Source organism: Sinocyclocheilus anshuiensis, unplaced genomic scaffold (genome assembly GCF_001515605.1).
Source record: "Sinocyclocheilus anshuiensis isolate Anshui unplaced genomic scaffold, SAMN03320099.WGS_v1.1 scaffold454, whole genome shotgun sequence".
Lineage (NCBI taxonomy): Eukaryota > Metazoa > Chordata > Actinopteri > Cypriniformes > Cyprinidae > Sinocyclocheilus > Sinocyclocheilus anshuiensis.
Window position 1 is genome coordinate 828,594 of NW_015548217.1, and position 12,585 is coordinate 841,178.

At 35.6% G+C, this 12,585-nt stretch overlaps 1 protein-coding gene across 1 annotated transcript in view; it reads right to left on the bottom strand.

The window, feature by feature from the left end:
- usp22 (ubiquitin specific peptidase 22) overlaps positions 1-12,585 on the bottom strand; it is a 47,381-nt gene that overhangs the window by 17,718 nt on the left and 17,078 nt on the right. The window contains 3 exon segments of the mRNA XM_016440832.1: positions 2,004-2,105; positions 3,393-3,506; positions 7,968-8,100. Coding sequence (XP_016296318.1) covers positions 2,004-2,105; positions 3,393-3,506; positions 7,968-8,100 — 349 coding nt within the window.

Consider the following 12,585-nt stretch of genomic DNA (forward strand, 5'->3'; position numbering starts at 1 on the left):
TATACAAAAACTCAATAGATATTCAGGAATCATCTAGATCAGTCGTTTCGTGCTGTATCTTTTACATTTGACTATAAAGAGCTGGCTCAAAAAGAGTCATTTGCTCAAGAATCAAACTACTATGGTTGTGCTATATGTTTTTGATTCACTACAAAGAACCAGCTCAAAGGAGTCAATCGTTTAGGAATTGATTGTGTAACACTGGTTGCACAGTGTTTTCATTTTGCCACAAAGAACTGGCTCAAAAGTGTAATTAGTTCGTAATCAGTCTACTCTGGCCGTGCTGTATGTTTTCGATTCATAAAAAAAAAAAAAACTGGCTCAAAAGAGTCATTTGCTTAAGAATCAGACTACTCTGGTTGTGCTGTGTGGTTTTGATTCACTAGGACTCACTTAAAAGAATCATTCGTTCAGGAACCGGTTCGATCACACTAGTTGAGCAGTATGCTTTAGATTTACAAAGACGACTCAAGAGTCATTAGCTGTCTCCCTTGCTTGTGCTTTGTGTATCATTCACTAAAAAGAACTAGCTCAAAAGAGTAATTCGTTCAGGAATCGGTTGGATCAGTCCAGTCGGATCAGCGTGTTTTCGATTCAAGGTAATGAAATGGCTTTAAAGAATCATTTGCTCAAGAATCGGACTACTCCGGATATGCTGCATATTTTTTAATCACTAAAAATCTGTCTCAAAGAGACATTTGCTTCAGAATCAGCCTACTCTGGTTGTGCTGTATGGTTTTGATTCACTAGGACCAACTCAAAAGAGTCGATAAAAGAATCAATTGGATCACACCAATTGATTGCGCTTTAGGTTTTCAATTCACTAAAAAGAACCTACTCATTCATTCGTTAGAGTCATTATTCATTAGAGTCATTCATTCAGGAAACAGTTCGATCTCACTAGTCAAGCAGAATGTTTTTGATTCACAATAAATAATTGGCTCTGAAAAGTTATTTACTCAAGAATCAGACTATTCTGGTTATGCTGTATGCTTTTGATTCACTGTGATTCAACTCAAAAGAGTTGTTTATTCAGGAATCAGTTGTGCTGTATATTATTTTCGATTCACTATAATAAACTGCATCAAGAAACTCTTTTGTTCTGCTATAAAGACTACACTGCAGTGCTATATTTTATGTTTAACATCATTCTGTATATCTGTATAACTGTCCCAATTCCCAATCCTAGTTGCTTTAGAATACAAATCTACCGGTATAAAAAATTAATTTGTGCAAAATGATTTTGCTGTTGAAAACAGGATTTTATTTCATTTTATTGTCCTGAAGTGAAGCGCTGAGCTCACAGCTGATTGGCCCGTCTTTAATGAACATGTTTTGACACTTCCAGTAGACGCAGCCTCAAGCTGTCGTGATTCGTTGTGTCACCGCACGCCTCCGGTTTACTCTGGGTGTAAGAGAGGCTCTAAACCAACACCTCACTCAATAACCCTACTGAATTCATCATGCATGGGCCATATTATGTCCTAAATGATCAATGGAAGCTCCGGCTCTCATATGGCTAATCGCATTAGTGCGTTTCTCTGTGTGTGAGAGAGGCTAGCGTTTAGCGCCTATGCCAGGCCTGTGGCGCAGACGTTTAACACTATTACTCCAGTGCCAGGCCCTCTGACTGAGGAGAAACAGGCCAAAATGAGAGAAGGGAGAGAGCCGTAGCACTGAGGAGGAGGAGAAGGATTATTTCTCTAATGGCCAACATCCACATCTCTCCTTATTTGTGTGCACAGAGACTCTTACTCTCTCTCCGTCATGGCACGCACACACCAAAATTGATGAAATGTTCGCAACTGATTGGCCAATAAACAGAGTGCTTTTGGCTCCGCTGCAGTCTCCAGATGCTTGACTACTAAAAGATCGTTTGAACCGACTAGTTTTATACAGATGAGTTTTGGCAGACTCCTAATCAACTACTAAGTGCTGTATTATTGAGCAGGGTTTCGGGGGAATCGCTCAGAAGCGAGGCCTGTGGGAAATGAAGTTCTTACCTATGGTGCAGTTGGCTGTAATTTTCCTTCGTTTGGGGTTGTGTCGCAGCAGCTCCAGCTCTCGTTTCGTAGGCTCCCACATGGAATATTTCTCTCCAATACCTGATGTTTTAGAGAATTCTTGCATTATATTTCATATAAAGCAACCTATGAATATACACATGAATATATACATAAAAAACTTTTTTTTTTAAAGAAATCAATACTTTTATTCAGGAAAAGATGCATTAAATTGATACAAAGCGACAGTAAAGACTTTTTTAATGTAAAAAATAATTTATATTTTCAAATATATTCATCGAACAACTAGGGCTGGACAATAATTCAATATCAATATGTATCGCGATATAATTTTTTTCAATAACGGTGATATGATTTTTAAACACATTTCCGATATTTTGATATACATTACCAGTTTCCCATACATTGATTTATTTGTGCCGTTTGACTTCGTTGAATAAACATGAGCACTGCACGTTTCATATCGTGATATCAATTTTGGCCATATCGTCCAGCCCTACGAACAACCCTGAAAAATAAAATGTATCAGTCTCAACAAAAATATTGTGCAGCACAACAGTTTTCAACATTGATAATAATCAGAAATGTTTCTTGAGCAGCAAATCAGCATATTAGAATGATTTCTGAAGATCATGTGACACTGAAGACTGGAGTAATGATGCTGAAAATACAGCTTTGATCACAGCAATAAATTACATTTTACCATATATTCACATAGAAACAGTTGTTTTAAATTGTAATAATATTTTACTTTTTTTACTGTATTTTTGATCAAATAAATGCAGCCTTGGTGAGCACAAAAAAAAAAATTCTTTATTATTATTCCAAATCTTTTTGAATAGTAATGTATATATTCTAGTTAGGGCTTGTCTAAAATTTAACTTTTATATAAATAATTTAGCCTGATTTATTTGAGCTTATGTACTTCAGTTTAAGTGAAAAACATTTGTGGGTAATTTTGGCTGTGTTCACTGCATGAGCTCAGATCAATGAGGCCTACGATCAAACCAGTTCCAAAAAGCAATGACGTCACTGTTATATTCGCATGCAGTGTCATGACAAAGACAGAGCAATTCATTTAAACGAAACGGTGTAAAACTTGCATAAAATCAGAACACTATTATTTTTTACATTTCCTTCAGCAAACACAAAACTGGTTTAGCACTGCTGCATTTTACAATCAAGCAGATTCAATAGCAAAATCATCAAGAAACATTAGCCGTTATCAGTGTCTGAAACAAAACACACACTCTTACCCTCCTGTGGCTCGCAACCCAACAGCTTGCAACATTGGTTTTCTGAATTAACAGGCCCTTAAGCTACAGGCGAAGCTGAACTACATTATGCAGAAGAGAAGGGGGGACCTACCTTGCAATTTCCACGCTTTTCTTTGCTCTTCTTTGGCAATCTGCTCCATGTCTTTGTCGTATATGTAGTCTTGGCACACAAAGCAATATATTCCACCGTACAAAAGGTCTATAGCTGAATGAGAGAAGAACAACACAGGAACCTATTAGAGGCCTTTTAGAGAAGTTGGCGTTCGCATCTTCCCGTATCGGTCCTGTAAATATGGATGAGGCATTAAGGAAGCATTGCAAGCAGTGCAGCAAATCTGCCTCCTTTAATAAGTGATGGGAATAATAATTAGAGTGCAGCACAGAAAACATCCATCGCTGCTTGTGCCACAATATCGTGTCCTCTGTGAAATGTCATAGCGAGCTTTGCAATATCAATGCAGACCCGTAATTGTGAATGAGTATTATTTATGAATTATCGTTCTCGAATGCTCATCCCTCCATCTCTCCGAGCCTGCAGCGGCAGTACCTGTTTTTCAGTTCCCATGGCAACCCAATGATGGTCTGTTTCACACAGATGCACTAAATGTTCGCAGGTGGATCGCAGCAGCGGGGACGGACGTCTATTTGTGACATGACACCAATGCACAGCCTGGCACAAGCCGCCGACAGGTGCTCGGGAGACTATGAGGCTTTTAGTGGCTTTCAGTGCAGAGAGACTAGCGGCTTAATGTTCGCACGGCTATTTTCAGTTGTTGTAAAGGGACAGAAGTCTCAGTGTCCAACTGGCAGGACTTTAACAATCAGCACAGGCATGTGGTAAATCAAAGTTATGATTATGGTTTATTGGTGCAAGCCAAAAAAATGTTTGCATTAAAATGCAACGAAATGCAATATGTACTAATGACCACAATCCAATCAAATCCTACTGGATAAACACCATTTTTTCCCCTTTTTTATTAAACACCTTTTATTTTCCTCTAAAATATTTCTGTTGCACTCACAAATGCATCACAGAAATTAAATGCATTCTGTCTTCACAAAATGAAGAGGGTTGATATTGTTATGATAGTAGTACATTCCTATTATTAAGCTATAATCCTGTTCATTACCATTCCTGATGCATTAGAGTCATTAAATGTAAAACATTATTTAATGGTAACATTTTACCACTCAATGCACTTATGGTTGTTAACAAATGGCTATGAACAACAATATTTTACAGAATTTATTTATCTAGGTTCATGTTCATTTATAAATATACCATTGTTCAATGTTTGTTCATAACAATTGTTAACCATGTTAAAAATGTATTTAGAATTAACATGAACCTAGATTAATAAATTCTATTAAAGTTATTATTATTAAAAAGTAAAATGTGCATTATGTAAAATATGTAAATAAACCTTATATATATATATATATATAAAAACAAAAACACAAGATTACTAAAAATTAAAAAATAAAATAAAATCTAATTCAAAATAATAAGTTAATCAATGATACTAAAACGACACCGGTTATTTCATACTTAAATGGTTTACCTTATTTTTTTGTAAAGTGTTACCATTTTTAATTAAAAAAATATGTATATTTTTTAAGAATACTTTTTTCCTCATTTTTTTGTCACAATTTTTACCATGGTGACTCTGGCATTTGAAAAAATAAGTGTAATTATTAACTCTGCTTGCTAAAGCGTATAATTAGTTAACTTTGGGCTTTAAAATTGGGATTTCTCTGCTAAAACAACTGATGGATAGAACCAAGACTACATTGTTTCTTTTCATTTGGGTGTACTTCACAATATGGAAAAAAGGTCTGTCAATATATCTGTCTTATTTCAACTTTGACACTATTTTAAAGCGTTGCATTTTCATCTATTTTTTAAGACAGTGGTCATGCATGATGGCTTTTAACACTATTTGGATTAGACAAGCACAAAAGAGAGAAGTTGCACAAGAAAACGAGGCGGGGTTGCATGATGCGCACACACACAGGTAACCATGGGAACCAGTGCTGGAAAAAGAGGAAAGAACACCGAGATCAAGCCTGACAAGTGTGAGCCGACAAGACAGAGAAGACGAAAAAACAAAACGCCATCTAAATAAACCTGAACAACAGAGATGCACAAAACGAAGCCGGCTCAATCAGACTTAATTACTCCCCGTTCGTCTTTGGAGAATAATCACAGCTTTCTTCCTCGGGAGCTGCGCTCATTCACAGACATCCCTTGTACGCAGGCTAACCTAATTAAATGTTCAATCAAACCCCGAGGGGAACTCGACACACACGAGCGATGCCTCGATGCCACCTGGGAACGCAGCGAAACCTGAGCTATTGGTGATGCTGCAGATGCATTATGACGCCTGCGGCACGAGAAACCATAAACCATCACCTGGAGCCAAACAAACCACACTGGATCAGCAGCAAGGGACTTCATTTGTTCATCAAGAGACATAAAAGATGCTTAAACGGGCGACAAAGTCCAACACCAACACATTATGAGTCAGCATGGCTGATTCGAGCCACTCAGGCCATCTGTGAATGATGCATTACAGAAAGAGACTGCCTTTCGAAAATAATATACATTTCTGAACATTTCTGTTGGAATCAGAAGTAACTCACAAGTCGATATTTTGCATGTCTGTTGTAGGTTTGCCGCGATAGACGGTGTTGACGGTGATACCGGTGCTAAGCCGCAACACCGGTTACGTCACTTGCCCACCGCGGCACCGACCCCCACCGTCGTTTTGATTTTTTTATAGTAATAAAAATAATTTAGTTCAGTAAAAGAACAGACACTACAATTAAAAACTGAACGCGGCTGCTCAATGCATCGTGCCGAACGACAGTCGCATCACAGATCGACGCCGAACTGCCGCTATTTGAAAGTGAAAGTAAAATGCGCACGGTGTTTTTAAGCTATTTAAAAGCGAAGGAAAAGAGGGAAAATTCAAATGAACTAAAAACGAACAATTGCTTTACGCCAAATTGCCGCTATTTGAAAGTGAAAGTAAAATGCGCACACCGCTTTTGCAAGCTATTTAAAAGCGAAGGAAAGAGAGGAAAAGAGGAAACGCCCCACCCCCGCGGTGATACCGGTGTTGTCACACGTCGATTAACCGGTGGGAACATTTCCTCACCGTCACAACCCTAGTCTGTTGCCCGTATCATAGGTGTTCCTTCCTCTGTTAATACACAAGGAACTCCCAAAGGGTAGCAGACAGAGACGGCAGCTCCGTATCTCGAGGTAGAAAGTAATTAAATTCCTCATGTAAAGCTCAGAGCTGTATGAAACAGGTGGGTGATGAACTCTATGCCACCGCTGGAAACAAACGCCGCAAGTCACACATTCACACGCAGAGTCAGGGACTATTATCCCCTTGCACACTATAATTACCCACATTCCCGTCTGTTTGCGCTTCTTATTTGTTTGTTGTTGGAGGGTGGCACCGTTCCTCATTATAACAGAGGGGATAATTACATGCCAGCGATGCATTAAGGAGCTGGGAGAAATCCAAGACCCCTTCCAAGCATCCGCGGCCGGATCTGTGCACTTGCTGCTTCTTGCTCAAGAGGACGATCAAGCTTTTACAGCAGACATGAAACTGGGTTTTGAAGGGCCCTATGATTTCGATGCGGAAACATAATTGCGGAATCCAGTCATAAAAATGGAATTTAAAGTGTAAACTTTCTTCCATGATTTTTAACAGTAAACCTCTGTTGTGCAGTACTTTGTTTAGCAAAAGACAAAAGGAATTTTAAATTTTCTGATTACGTTTTAAAAGAGTAATTCAATTGTTAACGGTTTAATTACCACTGTTTTTTCATTATAAATTGTTATTAAAATCATAATCCAGAAAACAATAAACAGACAACACATAATTCCAGGGGGAAAAAATGACAGGCCTCAATTATTGAAATTTTTTATTTATTTATTTTTGTAACAAAAATTTTTAACTATTAAGTTTTATGAATTTCATTGATTAGACATGCTTTTTGATTATTAAAATGTAATTAACATATTAAAACAGAATCCAGAAAAATTACGACTGAAATAATAATACATAAATAATAAATCAATATTTTTTTAATAAACAATTAAATAAAACATTTTGTAATTAAATATATATATATATATATAAAATCATAAATATATAAATCCAAAAATGTTTTCTTTCATTATAATAATCATAAATCCAGAAATGTAAACAGACAAGAATTTCAGTGTAAAAAAAAAAATAATAATAAAAAAAAAAAACTTTACAATTTCTCCATTATTGTAAAAAAAAAAAAAAAACTATTAAGTTGTTAAAGATTGATTAATTCAAATGATTAGACATGCTTTGAGTATTAAAATTTAATTAAAAAATAAATAAATAAATAAAACGGATTATACAGGGCCCTCGTTTTGGTGCAAGTAGAGCTGAGCTATTTAATTAAATCAGAATATCTCTCTGTTCAATATTCAATGTGCGTCTCAAACCCTTCCTACAGAGACCTGAAGTGTTGTGACTGTGTGCCCTTTATTTATCAGCTCTATCGGAGCTTTAATTGTGGCGATTGTGTGCTCTATTTTCCGTGTGGGAGCGCGTCTTACCTTAGAGCAGCTGAGATGCGTATGAGTAAGTCTCTGCGTGCATCTTACCTAGGTTGTGTCTCTTGTTTTTGGCGTGCTCGTGGATGTGTTTCTTGCTGAAGCAGCCGAAGAACACACAATGGAGACAGGAGTGAAGCCGATTTAAATGAGCTCCACACAGGTGACATATACATGACTTCGCCTAGGAAGAAAAGAGAGAGGGATACAGGCGTTTAGTTACGTTTGACATTCAAACTAGTTGGTAGACTGTCTGAACGACTAGTTAATTAGCAGCAGTAAAATCCCATCGATTTTCTCAAAGAAGAAACCTCTTCAGATGCCATTTACGGAAAACAACTACAGCCCTACAAAAGGGTAAATAGGTGAATAACTACAACATTTATTGTACAAAACTGTCAGTATCCTATTGCTGAAGGTTGTGCTTCGATGGCTATAGTAACAGCGCTTTAAAGAGATATGAATTTAAAAGACATCATCCTTGTATTTTGCATGTTGCATTTACTTTTCTTTCCCATTTTAGATTAAATTAAACCATGCAAAAATTAACATGACATATTTGAAGACAGTTTTAGCAACACTACCAATGACACTAATATAAATTAAATTGAACGATTCTTAAAACCATGTATTATACTTAATATTAATAACACTGCAAAAACTGAAAATTGTAATTTTTTCTTTAAATTAAACAATAATATATAAATTAACAAATTACACTTTAGTTTAAAAAATATAAATAAATATACTTAAAACAAATATTTAATTAAATTATTTATTTAATTAAATAAAATAATGCAAAATATATATAAAAAAGTAATTTTAATAAATTATATACATTAATAAGTTATATATTACTGGGTCAAAGACGTTAAGATGTCTGCATCAAAAGAAATGTACAAAAGTGATTATGTCCATAAAAGCACATTAAATGTTAGTAAAGTGTCTACTTTTAAGGTTTCAAATACGTTTTTGGAGAATAAAATGTCAAAATTTGGTTGAAATAATGTTACATTGTCGTTCAGTGTAACATAATATTTATGTAAAAATTCAAACAGCATGCTTATTCTGACGTGTACATATTAAAATATATAAAACAATAAAGGAGCGTATTAAATTTGATAGTGTTTTAAATGAGTAAATAATTCTTACTGACAAATGGGCAAAACCTAGGATAGTGGCAAATGTAAAAAATGTTAAAATTACAAATAATTAGTATTTGGGGTGAAAGTAATTAGTCTTTTAATGTGTCATAAATTGATTTTTGTTGTAAATATGCCTGACAAGATTGTTACACTGAATGACATTTTAGTGGGTCTCTTCTGTAAACCAGGGACAAATTTATGATATTTATTTTTTGCTCGGAAAAACAAAAACAAAATAGCAATTAAATTAAACAGAAAACTTTTTAAATTTTTTGGGGAAAAACAACAACAATTTAAAGCAGTATTACACTTTCTTTTTTTTTTTTTCGTCTTTGACCCTACTACATAAAATATTAAATATTGTTAATGTTGATGGCATAACCTCAATTTTTAATCTCAACATTTTCACTATAAAAATTAGAAGCTGCAACATTACATACAGTATTGTCAATGTTTATTATAAACCATTTATCCATGCACTTTTTTTATTCATATAGTGCAAATTAATTGAAAACAAATATATATATACTTTGCTCAAAAAAAACAAAATTGCAAATAAATTAAACAGAATTTTTTTTTAAATTTTTTGGGAAAAACAACAACAATTTAAAGCAGTATTACACTTTCTTTTTTTTTTTTTCGTCTTTGACCCTACTACATAAAATATTAAATATTGTTAATGTTGATGGCATAACCTCAATTTTTAATCTCAACATTTTCACTATAAAAATTAGAAGCTGCAACATTACATACAGTATTGTCAATGTTTATTATAAACCATTTATCCATGCACTTTTTTTATTCATATAGTGCAAATTAATTGAAAACAAATATATATATATATGCATAGATTAATCATTTATAATTAACACTAAAATCAAGTCCCATCCTACATTTTTTTTTATTCAAGAAGCGGTTTCACTCGAATATGCATCACAGCGGAGAAGACGATTGCAATTTCTGTTTGATGCCGCCTTGAAATATTAATGCAAAAAAAACAGATTTAACTAGTCAACCTCCAGAAGATTACATCACACCGCCTGACTATCCCAACAGCATGATTTCATGCTTCAGTACTGTAGTGCTGGTTTTAGATCCAGTCTTTAACAGCTCGCTCTGCTTTTACCTCCAAACTAGCTATTTTTGTATAGACCCCCTTCCGCGATTCCCCGATGACACTGAGAATAAGCATCATTGCGGCCTGAATGTCGAGAACTAATATAACCAAAAGACACCTTAACGTTTCTGTATAATGCATTCGAGCGGAAAGCAAGCAGATGTGACGGAGAGAGAAAGAGAAGGGAAAGGCCTTGTATTGCCTGTCTTTCATCAGAGTAATTTGATCGGAGGCGTGGAGGGAGAAAGGCGTGCGGTAAGGTGAACTCTGCAAACATGCGATACAGTGTAAAAACACACAGCAGCGCAACAAACATCTTCATGGGATCGCTGGAGAATGACGGGGCTGTTATCGGTTTGGCGAGCTGCAATAAAAGCTAATATCATTAAGCATTACAGCAATATGATATTTAAAAGTTCCACTCGCGTTATGATAGGGAAGCATAACGAAACGCTTCATCTGATGGCCGAGCATCTCGACCCAGATCCACAGCTTCACCACGCCCAGATACTAAAACACTGATGTGCACTACATTTCTGCAGCGCACTGCGCTAGTAGGCAAATGATCTGTAGGAATAGCAGAGCTGCCAAAATGTGCATTATAGCACAGGGAATATAGTGCATTAAATCAATTTCTCGTGTGACAAAAGCCACAAGTTTATTATATTGCATTAAAAAGAATCGCTTTTATTAAACCTGCAACATGTAGCATTGCATAATGCATGCAGTTTCACATACTATTTTTAAAGAACAGTAGGCACTAAACGGTACAAAAGGCTCTACAGTGCATTGCACATTGCACAATGCACATTTCTTAATATTAAGCCTAAAATGTGTTTTAATGCCACTGTTGATGAGGACTGTAGGATCTCTGTATAATATCAGTCTGTAAATGTGAGATATTTAAAGTGCACCTGAACTATACTAGCAATAGTTCCACTTTAGCACAATCAAATATACTTCAGTATGTCTTTAGTTGGACTTCAGCACTACTTCCACACAATTAAAGTGCATTACGTACAAAATTAGTTGCTCCAATTTAGCAGACTTTAAGAATACAAACAGTACAATTGCAGGGTATTTTTTATTAAGTACATAAAAGTTGGCAATGTCACTTTGTAAAGAAACACTATGTGAACACATAATACACGACGTTTCACAAATTCGCGACGATAAGTGTATTGTTTTCAAAAACTTGCACTTTAAAAAACCCGTTTCAAAAGTTTGCATTTCCAAAACGCCAATGTCGTGTAAATGAACGGCCATAACGCATCAGGTTATCCATTTTTAGTTGAAAACGGTGTTTTGTAAACGCCCCCTTAGACATCAAACTCCGCCTCCGCAAGATCACGCTCATCTGCATACACTGTTGAAAGCCACGCCCACATCTCAACATCCAATCAACAACCAATGCATAAAGCCCCGCCCTACATTTTTTTAGTAATCCATTACAATGGAATAAAAGTCACAATACAGAGTAAAAGATCTGTCGCTACTTCCGTTTCATCGCGACTTTAATGCAAATGGTGTGAACGGTAATGTATATGGTTCCTAAAAAAAACAATTAAAGAAATATAATAAAAATAAAAACATACTATTAAAGAGGTAATAAAAATAAAAACTCTCGAATATCTAACCTTATATGCAAGCTACGTTTCACACTGCTGTGTAAAAGCACCTACATACACTAATGCATTAAGTTCATTCTGAACATCTCTGACTCGCTCTACACACGTCATTTCTTCTTTGCATCTACACCGCTCCTCCTCCATCCTCAGATGTCTCCTACTCTCTCTCTCATCCTACAGTCCTTCATCCTACACGGAGAGCATCAGCAAATCCTCTCTGCTCTCTCCTGCTGGTGTTAATGCTGTAATGTTGAATGAGATGGTGCACCGATCAGGACCTCATCTGAGACGGGGGTGTGGAGCTGAAGAACAAGGCAAGAAGGATCAGCTTCCTCCTACAAGAGCCACTGCAGGCTCCACATTCACGAACGCACACACACAGTCTATTTTTGCAGCTTGCTGGCATACATTTGTAACAGAAAACGAGGCACCAAATGCCTGCAGTCACCTGCAAGGAAAAATAAAAAATTAAAATATGAAATAAAAAAAAATCATAAATGCTTAAAAAATAAAAGAGGAATAATTTTTTTTAAATAAATATAAAATATTCTATAATATATAAATATTAATAAAAAAAATAGGAGGGATTAATAAAGTCAAACAATGAAAAATACACTAAAATAAAATAGGAGAAATAAAAAAAGAAAAAAAAGGGTATAAACTAGGGCTGCACGATTAATCGCATGCGATATTTAACGCGTATCTTGTCAGAAAGCCGGTTCTGTAATCAGCGGTAAATCTCCATCACCTGCGGGCTTTCACATTGAGCAGCATTAACT